The sequence below is a fragment of the Benincasa hispida genome, chromosome 10, assembly GCF_027475165.1.
Source record: "Benincasa hispida cultivar pf3 chromosome 10, pf3_genome.v1.1, whole genome shotgun sequence".
Taxonomy (NCBI): Eukaryota; Viridiplantae; Streptophyta; class Magnoliopsida; order Cucurbitales; family Cucurbitaceae; genus Benincasa; species Benincasa hispida.
Window position 1 is genome coordinate 6526869 of NC_143487.1, and position 16509 is coordinate 6543377.

Below are 16509 nucleotides of genomic sequence, written 5' to 3' on the forward strand. Positions count from 1 at the left end.
TTTTAGCCAGATCGGAGGAGGGTCGTCGATTTTGGCCAGATCTCACTGAGGAATGAATGGATGACGATTGTCAAAACTATGAAATGGAGGCCGTGTCGATCGTCGAGTGAGTAGAAAAGGTGGAAATTCATCCGAGAAGAAGAAGGAAATCGCATTGGAGTCAAGAAGAAAAGGAAATCGCGCGAGAGAAAATGAAAGGACAAATTTGTAACTTCATTCATATGTGATATCAGCAAAAAGTCTTTTGGTATTTCTTTTTTAAAAAAATAGAATAAATTGATATTTTGAACTTAATTTTTGGATCATCAATATAAATTTTCTGAATGGAAAGGCAATAAAGAAAGGGTAAAAAGGGCACTCCATAGGCCATTGGGTTATTTTATTTTTTTTATTTTTTATTTACGAAAGGAGGCATTTGAGTTATAGAAATTAGTAATCAGTATATTTGATAGTTCGTTACTCCAAAAAGTAATTGTAGATAAGAAGGTAAGGATGTTGGCGATGGACTGAAGCAGAAGAAGGCGCCAGAGAAGATGAGGAGTTTGATGGCAATTCCCATTCCCCAAATCCCAAATTCAGAAGTGGATCAGAATTTGGCTTCCAATTCCACTGTGTGTGTGACTGTGAGTGCGTTCTACTCTCCAATGGCTTCAAAACCCACCTCCTGTATTTTCGAATCCCTGCGAATGAGTCAAACCCTTGCAGAAAATGACACCATATCCGTGATTCTAAGTTGTCTTCATATACCCTCTCCCTCTTTCACCCACATTTATCGAAAAATACCTTTTAGAATTTTAGTTTTGGTTCTTTACTTTTTAGTATATTTCGATAAAGGAAGTAATTTACTTTTTCACTTCACCATTCTTGCCTTTCACGAGATGGCTTGAGTTATAGCTTCATTTGTGGGGCTCTCTCTGTTCTATGATTCTATCTGTATATATACCACCTCACATGTGCTTCCTCTCATTCACTCCTCCATCTTTTCCTTTTCATTATTCATTTGTTGCATTACATGCTTCTGAATGTAAGATTGTTCCTTCTATCTTGCATTCTGGGTTATGTTCTTTCTGAAATTTGGGGTTTTGCATTCTGGGTTTATTACTAACGATTGAATGCTTCTGATTCTTTAGCTGGGTTGTTTGCTAAGTGCCAGTTTTATGGTGTCTTGATCCTATCCCCTCACTGAATTCAGATTTGCCTTCTATTTCACATTGTTTCTGCCCTGATTTGATTAGTTTTTTTTCCTCGTCCTCTTTTTGGTTACTATGAAGATTTCCCAATCTCTTAAAATGTGGGTGGTTTTGGCGGCCTTAATTGCGTTCCTTCTCTGTCATTGTGATTCTCTAAAGGAGTGTACAAACACTCCTACTCAACTTGGATCACATACTTTTAGATATGAGCTCTTATCATCACATAATGGAACATGGAAGGAAGAGATGTTTTCTCACTACCACTTGACACCAACTGATGACTTTGCTTGGTCAAATTTGCTACCAAGGAAGATGTTGAAGGAAGAAAATGAATTTAATTGGGAAATGATGTATAGACAAATGAAGAATAAAGATGGGCTGCAAATTCCTGGCGGTTTGCTCAAGGAAATTTCTTTACACGACATACGGTTGGATCCAAACTCGTTACATGGGACGGCTCAAACAACAAATTTGAAGTATCTATTGATGTTGGATGTGGACAGGTTGCTGTGGAGCTTTAGGAAGACAGCTGGTTTGCCTACACCTGGAGAACCGTATCTTGGGTGGGAAAAATCAGACTGCGAGCTTCGTGGTCATTTTGTAGGTGAGTCAAGTCTTTGAATCGTGCTTTTACTTGTCCATATGGTTTTTGTTGTTATGTTCATCTTTTCTGGCATCTTCTGTCTTCTGAGAATATACCATAAGACTAGTCGCACAGAGGGCCATAATAGCTTTGGAAAAGACATTTACCTTTAAGTATTAAATTTATGAATTCATTTAGTTCGTGTCAACAGTGTCCATTGACTCCACACTCTCCCATCCCCAACCTGAATTCTTATTTCTTAAAGGGTTGGTGGTCAGGAAGAGGCAATGAATCAAAAAAACATGTAGGCTTAGTTTAATTTAAATATAAAGCGTGGCATTTTTTTTGCTTCTTTGTTCTTTTTTCAATATTAGCCATCCTTGAAATTCCAAGACCATTATACTGGTAGTGCTTGATGCCTCTGCTTTAGCTATGAGAAAAAAACTCTGTGTTTGATTAGAACTTTAGAGAATTAACAGTTCCTGCTAATATTCACCACTTTGTTCGTTCTTGCATATTGATTAGTTGAGACTGTATGGTGTAGACCAAATTTGGAGAAAATTTTATTAATGAGATAATACCTCAAATGCAAGACAATGCTCCGTATGTGTAGAGGAATCAAAAGCTAAGCTTAACTTACAAAGCTAACTAACCTAACAACCAAACTAAACGAGTTAGGTAATGACAAAAAATGCTGGAAACTCTTACCAACTAATTAATAGGAAAGACCGTACATCACTATATTTTTTTTGTGGTGATAGGAAGGATTTGGATTTGGGAACTTGTCGGAAGTTTAAGATGTTACTTGTCAGTTCTCATGCTAATTTGGCTTGTACTTCCAATTTCAGACTTAAACTCAATCTCTACTTAAGTTTGGCCACTGCTGAATTCAGAAGTCTAAGATCTCTCTTTTTCTTTCTCCCGAACACACATATGCACAATAATTGTTCTTGGTTGTTTTCTATCATGTTATAAGTTCAGTTCTTTGACTTTCAAGTTTGTCACATAGGTCCTTGAACTTTTAAAAGTATCTAATAGGTCTCTGAATTTTCAGTCTCGTACCTATTAAAACTTTAAACTTTAAATGGTGTCTTATTAATCGCCAAGCTTTTGGTCTTGTGTCTAATAAGTCCTTAAGCTTTCAATTTTATGTTTAATAGGTCCTTAACTTATTTGGCAAGTTTAAAAATTCATGAACCTATTGGATACAAAATTGAAAGTTTAATGTTGTATGAAAAAAAAAATTCAATGTTATGATTTATAGATTTACTAATGTTAAAAAGTATTGAATATGTCAAGAACCTATTAGATTCAAAATTGAAAATTCATAGATCAATTAGATACTTTTTAAAGTTCAACAACCAATTAGACACAAACATGAAAGTTGAAGGACTAAACTTGTAGTTTAAGCTTTGACTTATCTAGTTTGTTGCAAATTTGGTATGAACGTAATTAGAGAGTATTTCATGATAAGACTTTGGATTGGACGGATCGTCTTGGAGATCTACTCGCTTACTAGCTTCTTCTTGGAGTTCCCAATCAAAGCTTGTTTTAGATTACTCTATTCAAGACATTTGTCTTAATTGGAACGCTTTTCTCTCTTCTATGTAATCATGTACTCTTTAATTTTATCAAGTGAACTTTTGTGTAAGGATATGATGAGGGTGCTAAGGTTGTGTCAACCTAGTAGAGATAGCCGGGTGCACCGGCTGATCCTAGATCTCTTTGGTTAGTTATATATTTGTTCTTTTGTTTCTTGTACTTTGAACATTATACTCTTTTCATTACATCAATGAAAAGTTTTGTTTCTGTTTTAAAGAAAAAAAAAGAAAAAAGTTTGTAGCAAGGCAATTATGTTCTTATGACTGCGATGATATTTGATTGCTGCTGAATATGGAGGCCTTCTCTCTCTCTCTCACTTTGACACATGGCCACATGTCTATATGTGTTCTTGATCTTTTTTGTGATCTGGTGTTTAGAAAGTAGATTATGAACTGCAAATTATGTTTTTGTAGCTTTAGCCTATGTGATCAATAATTGATAACTTGCTCTTTCAAACTGAAGGACACTACTTAAGTGCATCAGCCCAAATGTGGGCAAGCACTGGGAACCCTGTTCTTAAAGAGAAGATGTCTGCACTAGTTTCTGGTTTGGCAACTTGTCAGGACAAACTGGGCACAGGATATCTTTCTGCTTTTCCCTCTGAGGAGTTTGATCGTTTTGAAGCTATTCAACCTGTCTGGGCACCATATTACACCATCCACAAAGTAAAGCTTCCTTAAGACTTAAGACACACAATGTCCTAAGAAGTTAACACATCGTTTGATCTTGTCTATTGTGACAGATATTGGCAGGATTGTTGGATCAATATACTTTTGCTGGTAATTCCCAAGCCTTAAAAATGGTTACATGGATGGTTGAGTACTTCTACAACCGCATTCAAAATGTCATATTGAAGTACACTGTAGAGAAACACTATCGAGCACTTAATGAAGAAACTGGTGGCATGAATGATGTGCTCTACCGGTTGTACAGAATAACAGTATGTGATTCCTCTATTCTTACTCTCATTGGTCTAATATTATCTATAATGTGATGGTAATATCCATCAAATTGAATTGCCATTTAATATATATTTTCATGCATATGCAACGGACAACAAGGAGGAAACCATCCAAACACTTCACGATTCGTTCTACGAGAAAGAAGTCTAATTATATCCAAAAAGTATATCTTGAGAAATCACATGGTCCTGTTGGTTTGATTAGATGAAATTGTCTGGATATCTTGTGTGGCATCAACTTGACACTCATTGGATGATTAACTTGCCTATGATAATTGATTTTAGCTTTTCATATGTTCTAGGTGTAGTTAGCTATTTATTGTTGAGTTTCTAAGTTTTGATGTACAAAGTGTTGGTATCTATGCATAAGAGTCTTATGAAGTGTGCTTTGTAAATACATGCAGGGAAATACAAAGCATTTATTACTGGCACACCTTTTTGACAAACCGTGCTTTCTAGGCCTTCTTGCCTTACAGGTATCTATTTCTTGTTCAATCCATAGTTGTACAGTAGAGTTGGTGTTTTATTGAACATTCACAGTTGATTATTTGGGAAAGAATGAAATGTTGTGCAATCTAGCTTTTATTATTTTATTAAAAGTAACAATTTTTTATGCTCCTCAGATTTGAGAACAAAAGTTCTAAAACAAGATGAAAACCGTTGGAACTAATTTCGTTGTTCATAAAACTAAATCACAATATTATTTAACAGTGTAAGATCCTGTTTGTTTTGAATGGGATACTCATATCTCGGGGATCATCTCCTTTGATTATAGGCTGAAGACATTTCAGGTTTCCATACCAACACACATATCCCAATTGTTGTTGGAGCTCAAATGCGGTATGAAGTCACCGGTGATCCACTGTACAAGGTAAATTTCCTCACATCAGTTCATGTCTGAACTAGATTTTTTAATACTTTTTCTTTATATAAATATTCTTTATGATTATTCTTAGTATTTTGAAAAATAGAACAGACAAGGCGTGCATTCCTGACAAAGACACATAATTTATGAAGACTATGTTGTAATAATTATGAACAACTTTTCTTATCTCTTCCTAAGTTTACTTACAGTTTTCCCCCTTCTCCTTCTCTTCTTTTGTGGCACTTTCTTTCAGTTCGTCAATATTTAGTATAATTGTAATTTCTGCTCTGGTTTGTGATTGAATGACAGGTTCGACTTAGAAAGCTATTTTTATTGAGCTACTTTATATTCTTTATTCCAGGAAATATCCGCATATTTTATGGACATTGTTAACTCCTCCCACAGCTATGCAACAGGAGGGACATCAGTGCATGAGTTCTGGTATGAACACTTGAGCCTTAAGTCATTTAAAATTATGTGCCATGTATTGTAGGACTTTAATGCACACTCATTTGTTTAGCAGTCAATTCTCATTTTCTGTTTCTGCATTTGGTTTTTTGCATATCTACAAATGCAAACATATAATCCATGTATATTCAACCTGAGTGCCCATCTTTCAAAAATGTGTTTGTCTTGTGTTTCAAAACTTGCATCCTCCTTAATTATGGTGTTATGCAATTAAAAAGTGAGAATTAGGCTCAAGTTAGTTATTTGCTTATTTTGTGCTTCATCTTTTATGAAAATCTTGAGTTTGCGTATTACAGTTGTTTCTATTCTAACCTTTTCTTCTTTGAAGTTGGCTTCTCTATCTTTTTTCCATGCACTTTCTACCATCACATTCTTTTCTCCTTTGACCTATGAGCAGGACAGATCCCAAGAGATTGGCAAACACTCTAGGAACGGAGAATGAAGAATCATGTACAACTTACAACATGCTTAAGGTATAACTCTTTCCTTTGGCTATAATTTTTGTGGAATTATTTTAATTCTCAGCTAACCTCATTTGGAAATAAACGACCCTTTATTTTGCTTTCTTCTGGGAAGAAGAATAAGATATTGAATTTGATAGAATAGAACCCCACTATATTGATATGAAAGATAACAGGAATTACAATAGAATTTGCTAGTCCGGACACTCACGGATACCAAGAAAAAAGAACTCATTTTGGGAGAGAATTCTCTTCAACTACCATATAGTGTTCCCAAATGACCCTCTCACTTTATTGAATTTGCTTCTTATTGGCCACCCATTCAAAGCAAAGAGGGAAATCTTGTGGACCCTCATTATCAAAGCATATTTATGACTCATTTGGAATGAACGAAACAATCGGGTCTTTGAAGATAGAGAGATGAATTTCGCTCGCTTTTTTTATCATCTTTTGTATATCGCTCTCACTTGGTGTAAACTCACCCCATCTTTTTGTGATTATAGTCTTACGTCTCTTACTACACAGTAGAATACTATTATGTAATCTCTCGTGGCAATTTTCCCTTTTGTAATTTCATACTATCAGTGAAATTTTTCTGTTTCTCATAAATAAAAGTATTAGGAGTACTTGGACTCTCCCCTGTTGAGATATCTCTCAAGCCCCAATTCACTATCAAATAATGCCTATCCTCCTCTTTCCATTCACCCCTATTTATAAGTTATAATCAAATACCATAACACACTCCCTATCTGTTTTATGTCAGAATAATACACTTTATAGCTAATTAATTTATAGTTATTTACCTTAATACTCTAGTAATATTTCTAATAGAAATCCTACCAGTAATTGAGTAATATGCTGAAATTTTTTCCCCAATCTCTTCCTTTTTTATTTTGTCGACAATTTGTATAGAATTTGATGCATCATCCTGATGGGGGTGAGGGTTACATTATACACATCACGTTGATGCTGTAAAAGCGTTTCTAGATGAAGCTTTTATCGTAATTCTTTTTACTCAAGTTGGTGATATTATAGGTCTCTCGCAACCTGTTTAAATGGACCAAGGAAATAGCATACGCTGATTATTATGAGCGGGCTCTTACAAATGGGGTGCTGAGCATCCAAAGAGGAACTGATCCTGGGGTAATGATTTACATGCTTCCATTAGGTAGTGGCAGTTCTAAAGCCAGAAGCTATCATGGATGGGGGACCCCATTTGAATCTTTTTGGTGCTGCTATGGCACAGGTTTTGACTTCATTAAACTCACGCATTTCTTTTCCTTTATTCTCTTCAATTACTTGAAAATGATCAGTTTTATTCTCATTAATCTTGTATGAGTATGAATGCAGACCTTGTCTTTAGAGGTTTTTGTTACTTGCTCTCATTTTCAATTGTTTCATTTGTTGCCATTTAGGAATTGAATCATTCTCCAAGTTGGGTGATTCCATATACTTTGAGGAGGAAGCACAAACTCCTACGCTTTATGTTATCCAGTACATACCAAGTTCTCTTGAGTGGAAATCAGGAAATGTTTTGCTTAATCAGGAAGTTGATACTATTCATTCAGAGGATCCAAACCTCAGGATGACAATGACGTTTTCTCCCAAGGTGATACTTTTACATTTTTCACAAATGCTTTCTGATAATAAGATTTTGTCTATGTTCATCTCACTATTTGATCAGATAGCCTTTTAAGACTTCGAACTTTCAAAAAGACTAAAACCATTAAATAGTATGTGGATGTGTGTATATATATATGTATATATATATATATATATATTTGTGGATGTTTGGGACAGTTTTTGCACACATTGAGATATTCTCACGGCGTAGGTGCCTAATCCTCTAAGCCCTTAAATGTTTTCATAATTCTTATTGACTACTAGGCCAACCCACAGTGGTTTAACATAATATAGTGTTATATACATCATTGGTTTGTAAAAGATGTAACAATATTTTTATGAAGCTAGAAGTGAAATTATAACAAAGAAGTCATAACCGGATGTGTTAAGTAACACTGAAGACCAGTTAGCTATTTCCCTCATAATAGTTGTATTGCTCTGACAACGAGATTCAAACCAACTGAGCTGAGGCTTAGCCAAGATAGACCACTGGACCAGTGGACCTTGGATTACATATGATTAGTCTAGCTACGAGAAGTTGTTCGTCAATAGAAAAGATTTGGAAAAGATTGGATGCAATGTTGCATTATTGTTTGACGTACTTGCACATTCAGAAGTAAGAATAAATACTTCAACCTGTGAAGGTGAAACTGACTAGAAATCTGGAAAACTCTAAAGCGAAGACTCAGTGAATTTGTCACATGAGCAAAAGATTTAGATTTCCGTCCTTGCTTGATCCCAAGCACAAGTGAGGAGTGAAAACGTAATTGTTATACCATCTTTGGTAACTAACTCTGCAAGTCATCTTGTTTTCATTATGCAACTGGTAGAGATTGCCTGAATCCAGGCGAGGAAACTTTCAAATCCAATATGTTTTCAATTTCGCTGCTTGTTGAGTAGTGGTTTCCATGGGAGGTAACTAATTTCCTTGTGACCTGAATTATGCAGGGATCAGCACAGTCATCTACCATTAACTTGCGAATTCCAAGTTGGACAAGTGCGAGTGATGCAAAAGTTTTACTAAATGGTCAGAGTTTGGGAAACAACCCTAATGGTATATACCGCCATAACCCTTCGCAGGTTTTTCTTTTTTATAGGGTAGGAAAAAGCACAATTTGATTTGTGTTTCATATTCGTTTGAATGTGTCTGGCATTTTGTTCTGGCTTTTATACTACTGTACATCCTCTTGCGTCACTTTTCTATTGGACTTTCACCTGATGCTTTTAACAGCACATCTTTGCAGTGAAATTTTATGTTTCATATTCCTATTATCTTATGCTGCAGGCAACTTCAAATCGGTTACAAACAAATGGAGCTCAGGGGACAAGTTAAGCCTTGAGCTACCCATTAACCTAAGAACTGAAGCTATTGAAGGTATTGTCTATCAGATCTGACATAGATGTTTCATTATAATGTTTAGATACTAAACCACTCTTGGCTAAATATACTCAGATGATGGATCTGAATATGCTTCCATCAAAGCAATCCTGTTTGGCCCCTATCTGCTGGCAGCCTATAGTAGTGGTGACCGGGAAATCAAAACCGAACTGGTCGATTCTTTTTCAGACTGGATAACTCCTGTTCCTGCCGTGTACAATACTTTCCTTGTTACTTTTTCCCAAGCATCTGGAAAGATCTCGTTTGCCTTGACAAATTCAAACCAGTCAATAACAATGGAAAAGTATCCTGGATGGGGGACAGATTCTGCTGTGCACGCTACATTCAGGCTCATCTTAAATGACCCATCTGCCAAAGTCACAGAATTGCGAGATGTTATTGGCAAACGGGTCATGCTAGAACCATTCAATTTTCCAGGAATGGTTCTAGGAAACGAAGGAAAAGATGAGAAACTTGCAATTGCACATTCAAACTCAGAGGGACACTCCTCTGATTTTTATTTAGTTGAGGGATTAGATGGAAAGAATGGAACCGTATCCTTGGAGTCCGCAGACAATGAAGGCTGCTTTGTTTACAGTGGAGTGAACTATGAATCTGGTGCACAGCTGAAACTAAGCTGCAAGTCAAAGTTGTCATTAGACGATGGATTCAATAAAGCGTCCAGCTTTGTGATGGAAAATGGAGCAAGTCAGTATCATCCAATAAGCTTTGTTGCAAAAGGATTGACAAGGAACTTTCTTTTGGCACCATTGCTGAGTTTCATAGATGAATCTTACACAGTTTATTTCAACATGATTGCTTAGCCATATAGGTTGAAAGATTGAAATAGTTTACAGATTTATCATTAGCTTTTTACGTTTATAATTAGTGGTGGGGTATGTAACTACAAATAACAATATACTATATAGATTATTCAGTGATCCTATTTTCATTTTTCATCAGTTGCTGAATCGCTTTATAAGAAGCTGATTATTGCAACAGTTTGTGGGATAATAAAGATGTTTATAGCTTGAATTGTGTTGAGCCAATGTACCCAATTGTTGCCACTGTAATAGAGGCTCATTCCATTAATATATAGCTATGTAATGAATAAAATATTTTGCCATGGGTCGGCAGCAATGAAGAGTTAAAAATGGTGGATGACAGTATTCTATTCGTTTGAATGCAAAAGCAAGAAATGATGCGAGTCATTTTCTGAAAATAAAGGCTGTTCACGTGAGGTCTTTCTTTCTTTCTTTTGTGAATGTCACTGAAACTGATTGAAGGAATCGGTCCCAGTCGACAAGTTTCCAAACCTTGGCTTTGCTGATTTGATAATCATTTTTTTGTAACTATTTTTTTTTTTCAAAAACTACATTGTAGAGGTATTATCAAAATTCAAACCAAATTTTAAAAACTAGAATGAATGAGAACCATTGTAAAGAAATAGTGAGAAAATAAATACAATTTTCAAAAAATAGAAATAAAAATAAAATGATTATTGAGTGGAACTCTGGATATTACTATGAATTGTAAATATCATCATCTTCTGCTCGTCTTGTCTTTTTTTTCCCCAATAATTATTGAATAGACAGCTATTAGCCTGTCCCACCTCTCCACATGCTTTGTTTTCTTTTATCCCTTTCAAATTCAATCTTCCTTTTCCCTTTTCAATGCACAGCCTCCTCTCAACATCGCTATACGATAACTATCTCATCGAGCATATAAATATGGTAAAGATTCATCCTTTTTTGGGTGTTCCTATTCAAGCTTCATTCTCTGTTATATTCTCCCTATTGAATTTACTACTTGCCCTCTAACTCGTCAAAAGAGATAAACCCATTACTGTAGAAGATTCATCCAAACCCACCTATTTGCCTAATTATAAATTAAAAAGACTAATCTAAATGACACGACACTAAAAAGAGGATTGTGACAGTTATTTAGAAAATGTTTTCTTTTTCCTTGTAGTGAAAAGCATTTGCGGCCCGTGAAGAAATGTTCTTATCCCGTGAGATTGTGTTTGGTTGAATATGATTTCACTTTTCCATGTTGGCTATTATATTATTGTAACAGTACTATTCTTCATCTCTATAGTCTTCTCAAGTTTTTGATATTTATTGGTCTAATAACTCCACTCTTTACCCCAAACACCATCTTAAATGACAAAACATTCTTGTAATATTATCCATAGCTTCTATCAACTTCTAACCACAATTGATCAATTAGTTTATCCCAAACTAAAAATCATAATATATAAGTTTAAATTTCCACATCTACCTCTGATAACTGTTAATAGCACCACCCTCTGAGGGAAAAAAAATGGTCCATGCTCCTGACAATTATGAATGCACATTCTTGTGAGATGTGAATTTTCTGGAGACACAAGGAATCCCCACCGCCAATCAATTTTTAGTAATGAAATGATAAAAAAAAAAAAAAGGAAAAACATATCTTTTAGAAGAAAAACATTTAGGTGTTCGCTACCATACCAAAAACTGAAAATTTTTAAAAAATTTATTTTATTCGATAATTATTACTTTGTAAACATTTTTCCAAATAGGTAATGATGGATAATGACAACCTAGAATTGGTTCAAAACATGTTAAAGATTAAAAGGTGGACATTAAAAGCTTCATTCTCAAAGAAATAAAATTAAGAAGAAATTATTCAATGAAAATGTATAATAATTAAGAAATTATCCTCAAACAACCCAATACAAACGGCTATGAACCTTTAATCATTCGATTCAAAGGTCTATATAAGATTTGTATAATACAATTAAAAGAAAAAACTACTTATTTTACTATTTTTTTTTTTTTTTTTTTGAAGGTATGACCCAAACTAAGACCCAGTTTCCAATCATATCACTATCAACTATAATGCAATGATATTTAGTCTTATTTTCACTCTAATATCATGCACTTCACTCGATCACTACCAAATTTGCCTCTATCAAATAGACACAGAATATTATGATAATAATCAATGAGTTGTAAAAAGGAAAAAGCTTTTAAAAGGCAAAAGATTTTGGAGTTGTTATACATAATAATACAAACATGAATTTAATTATAAGCTTCCGAACCGAAACTTCTAACAAGCTTTGAGCGGTTTCCCACATAAACAGTCGTTGAAAACAAATGATGCTGCTTCCAAATGATCGAACGGCGCTCCGCTCGGTATCGGCCCACACAGATGGTTGTGGCTCAAATCCAAATGTCCGATATATGAAGCTTCCGATACCGACTTTGGAATTGTCCCCTTCAAGTTATTGTACGACAAATCCAGCACTGTGAAGTACGAACTTTGCTCGAAAACATCTGGTACGTTTCCGCTTAGATAGTTTCGGCTTAAATTCAAATCGCTTATTCCCGAAACTAAAATACTCGGCGGAATGCTGCCTGAGAATTTGTTGCCGTCCAGATTCAATGTAGCCAGAACCGCCATTCTGCCGATCCAACTGGGGATCACACCCGATAGTTGGTTCTGAGAAAGATCCAGGTCCGCGAGACGGTAGATCTTCGAAATAGAATCGGGAAGTGAGCCGGAGATCTGGTTCCGGCTCAGTAAAGCCCGGCTCAGCATTCTCAGATTCCCGAAATTTCTGGGTAACAGACCGGAGATTTTGTTGTTTCGGAGGTCCAGGTGCATTAAATTCGGAAGCGCCGTAAGCGACGCTGGAATTGAACCGGAAATCAAATTGTCCGCAACGTTCAGAACCGTGAGTCGGCGGAGACGACCGATATCCGCCGGAAGGTCGCCAGAGATACGGTTACCAATGAGGTCTAGAATCCTAAGGAACGGCAAGGAGGTTATACATCTCGGAATCTCGCCGGTGATACCCTTCCAATCGGCAATAATAACGCTAGAGAGACGAGTAAGCTTGCAAATGGCAGGAGAAATATAACCGGTCATATAACCAGTTCGGTGAGCCCGTTCGAAAATCGGATCCTCGGCTTCCCCTCGGAGGTTAATGTCAGCAACCCGGTGAGTCACCTGGTCGCAGCTTATGCCGTGCCATCGGTTGCAGCAGTCATCTCCGGTCCAAGAGTTGAAGATTCCTAAATAAGGCTCATGAAGGGCAGCTCTGAAAGCCAGAAGAGCTGCCCGTTCCGACGGTGGGCAGGCATGAACGGCCGAGAAAACGGCCAGAATCAGTAAAATGGGTACGCACCGAACGGCGGTGCGCATGTTGAGATGGGATTCCGTTGAGAAATTAAATGAAAATAGTCGGGTGGGAATTGGGATCAGACTGAAACTGAAGCATGGCCATTGAAGTGAACGCTGCAAATATATAGAGTCATTGAAGAGGGTGCCGATGAAGAAAATGACGATTCTACCCCTAACATGGGTATGGGAAATTAGTGTGACACTTTAAATATGCTCATGTCCTTTTTCGAATTTTCCATCGCGTCTTCTCCACGTCATCCATAGGCACATGTGTAACGTAAAAGTGTGCATGTGTATGATAACGATGTATTGTGTTGTGTTGTGTAGATTAATAATTTAATATTGGATTATTAGATGATTTTTTAGGCAAAATATTGCAGAAATTATAAAATTGTTTGGCAACTCACCAGTTGACTCAAAGAGGAAAAAATAAAAATAAATAAATAAAAGAGTCGGTTTTCACGGGAATGTGTATGATTTGTAGAATGTAATTACTTCATATCATTATCAATCAGATGAGACACTTTATTAGTAGTACTAAGAATTTATAGATTGAAGTCCATAATGTAGATTTTATCCTAAGTTTAATGTCCGTAACCCACATGATTTATATTTTGCTTACATCTATCATATTGGAACTAATTTTGACATTACACAGGTGTTACCTTCACCATAGAGTTATATTCAAACGTCGCGTCTAACTAGATCTAGATCGACAAGAGAAAAAATGTTTTTCAAAAAGGTTTTTTTTTTTTTTTTTTTTTTTTCAAGAGCTCTTCGACCATAGATTTTAGGATTATTTTACTTATTACGGTTTCATTGTAATTCGAACGGTATATCTCAAGCATAAACCTCCTTTCATTAGATCAATGAAAAGTTTTGTTTCTGTTTCAAAAAATTTTAATTCTTTTTGATAAAAACTGTTTAAATTACACATTGAAAATGTTTCAAAAACTATTTTGAATGTCAAACACTTCAATTTTCTTTTTAAATGACTTATTTTTTAAATTAAACATTTGAAAAGTTAAACTAAACACATTCTTAGAGCCCGTTTGGAATGATTTGAGAAATGATGTTTTCTAAAATATTCATTTTTATTTAAACATTTTTTATATAAATTTATTAAAATACACCTGAAAAGCTATTTTGAGTGGTTGCTAAACATTTAAATTTCTTTAAAAAAACTTATTTTTTAAATTAACTATTTGAAATTGTATTCCAAATACACCCTTAATCATGTTCAACTATTTATTTTGTCCACAATTACAAAGTTATATTCTTGAAAGATAATATATCTTCTGTTGATTTAAACTTTATCTTGTTTAAATTTTGAAGTTTATTTTAGTTTACCTAATTAGTGGATTAATTTTCTACCAAGAATTTTTTTTTAATTATTGTTGTTAACTTTTTAACAAGCTACGCATTGATTTTTTCTTCTTGTTTTCCAAGCAAATGAAGAATACATTTAACATATAAAACATAAGGCTTAGAAACACCTTTGGGCCTTAAAATTTCATAAACATAACACTGTCTTTTTGCGTTTGTAATAATTTTGTTTTTGTACTTTAATGAGCATGTATACTAAAAAAGTACTAATACTACAAAATCGAAACTACATAAAAATTAAATTGTTACAAATTAATGTTGAGATACTACATTATTATTTCATGAAAGTTTAAGGACTACAAATATATTTTAGAAGGTGTTTGGGACACTAAATTGAATTATAAAGTATGGATTTAATAGGTTGAAGTTAAAAAGTTCGTATTTTTGTGCATAGTCATAAATGAGATTAGTCGATAAATGTGCAAAAAAGAGAAAGAGAAAAAGATGAAAGTTCTTCGATAAACGAACAAATTTCAATAGTAAACACAGTTGAAATTGAATTATTTAACACTCATTTATGAAGTCAATAGGCCAAATATCTCTTTAATCCAATATAAATAATCTCGATAAATTTATAGGTCCATGATGATTTAACAGGGTATTACAAGATATCTTCCTTTCTCATATTTATCAAAAAAAATTAATAGTCGTAGGAGAAGATTGCTACTACTCGTTGATGGGGAAGTTTTCTTATATGAAAATTCATAGTATCATTGCCTTTTCAATTAGTATTGATATAATCTTTAGAATGACATGTTATCTAACTTTGAATTGAAAGTTTATAGGACATGAAAGTAGGGAAGCAAGTAAAGTAGGGTAGGGGTTGAGTTTAGGTTTATTTGGCGCATTAATAGTTGATGCTAGAGAGAGAGAAAGAAGAAGGGGAGAGAAGGCAAAGGCTTTTTCCTCTTTTCTAGTTTAACTGAGAATAGAATGATTTGAACTACAAACTTTATGATCATTAATACACTCATATATCAATTGAATTATATTTGCTTTAGCGAATAATGCAGAGATTGAGGAGTCATAAATAAAACAATTAAGTCATGTATCTAGGTTATACCTATCTTTGTTCAATAAAAAAATTGTCATGTGTCAATTTTTTTTCCCTAAAAATTGATTTTAAAATTTCTCTTATATAAAGGAATGGAGAACATGGATTAGGACTACATGTAATCATTCTTTGAGGCATAAATCATACTTGCCCATGAGTAATACTTATGTGCAATCACTCATTTTTATTACGTCTCATGGATCTGGTTCAATTACAAAGAGAAAAAAATATTAAAAATATAATAATTTATTATTTTTTTGAAAAATTTGTTATGTGACAACTTATGATTAATTAGTCAAGTGTCTACATATAATCTAAGATGCACTCAAATATTTTTCAGCGAATCATATTCAACTATGTGGCTGCAAAAAACTGATAACCACATGTTTGAGCTAGAATAATGCAGAGGGCCCAAAATAAATATACTTCACATATACAATATAGATGCTTTAAATTTATAGATCCCAAATAACAAAACAAACCTCATGTGTTGTTTATTATTATAATTTTCAAAGTGTGGGTTGAATTTTTACCTAGTGGACGTGGACCACCGTCCCCTGCATTTTCACATTTATTGATGAATTAAGGACGTGGGTTCGTTTTAATTTGGATCACAATTTGTGACAAGTAAATTAAATTGACCCAAGCTAGCTAAGTTACATAATGATTGATCATTAATTGTATTTGTGTAGTATATAATTAAATTTGGGGAGTGATTAATTAGAAAAGATTGAAAAAGGAAGGGAAGGCAGAATTAAGTATCTAAAT

At 34.5% G+C, this 16509-nt stretch overlaps 2 protein-coding genes across 2 annotated transcripts; one reads left to right on the forward strand and one right to left on the reverse strand.

The window, feature by feature from the left end:
- Positions 1–377: 377 nt before the first annotated feature.
- On the forward strand, positions 378–10166 carry LOC120088146 (uncharacterized). Its single transcript, XM_039045247.2, has 12 exons — positions 378–1794; positions 3838–4040; positions 4118–4315; positions 4741–4812; positions 5112–5207; positions 5563–5642; positions 6067–6142; positions 7166–7376; positions 7546–7739; positions 8702–8807; positions 9039–9128; positions 9207–10166. The coding sequence occupies exons 1-12, from the start codon at positions 1266–1268 to the stop codon at positions 9953–9955; spliced, it is 2604 nt and encodes an 867-aa protein (XP_038901175.1). The 5' UTR covers positions 378–1265; the 3' UTR covers positions 9956–10166.
- Positions 10167–12104: 1938 nt separating this feature from the next.
- Positions 12105–13757, reverse strand: LOC120088683 (uncharacterized). Its single transcript, XM_039046102.2, has one exon. It carries the CDS (start codon positions 13320–13322, stop codon positions 12225–12227), a length of 1098 nt encoding a protein of 365 aa, XP_038902030.2. The 5' UTR covers positions 13323–13757; the 3' UTR covers positions 12105–12224.
- Positions 13758–16509: the final 2752 nt, after the last annotated feature.

What these genes read in the sequence shown, in the direction of transcription:
- LOC120088683 (XM_039046102.2), bottom strand. Translation starts at nt 13,322, where the DNA reads ATGCGCACCGCCGTTCGGTGCGTACCCATTTTACTGATTCTGGCCGTT.
- LOC120088146 (XM_039045247.2), top strand. Translation starts at nt 1,266, where the DNA reads ATGAAGATTTCCCAATCTCTTAAAATGTGGGTGGTTTTGGCGGCCTTA. An exon ending in CCGGTGATCCACTGTACAAG is followed by an intron (nt 5,208 to 5,562) that starts GTAAATTTCCTC and finishes TCTTTATTCCAG; the next exon opens with GAAATATCCGCATATTTTAT. An exon ending in TTGGTGCTGCTATGGCACAG is followed by an intron (nt 7,377 to 7,545) that starts GTTTTGACTTCA and finishes GTTGCCATTTAG; the next exon opens with GAATTGAATCATTCTCCAAG.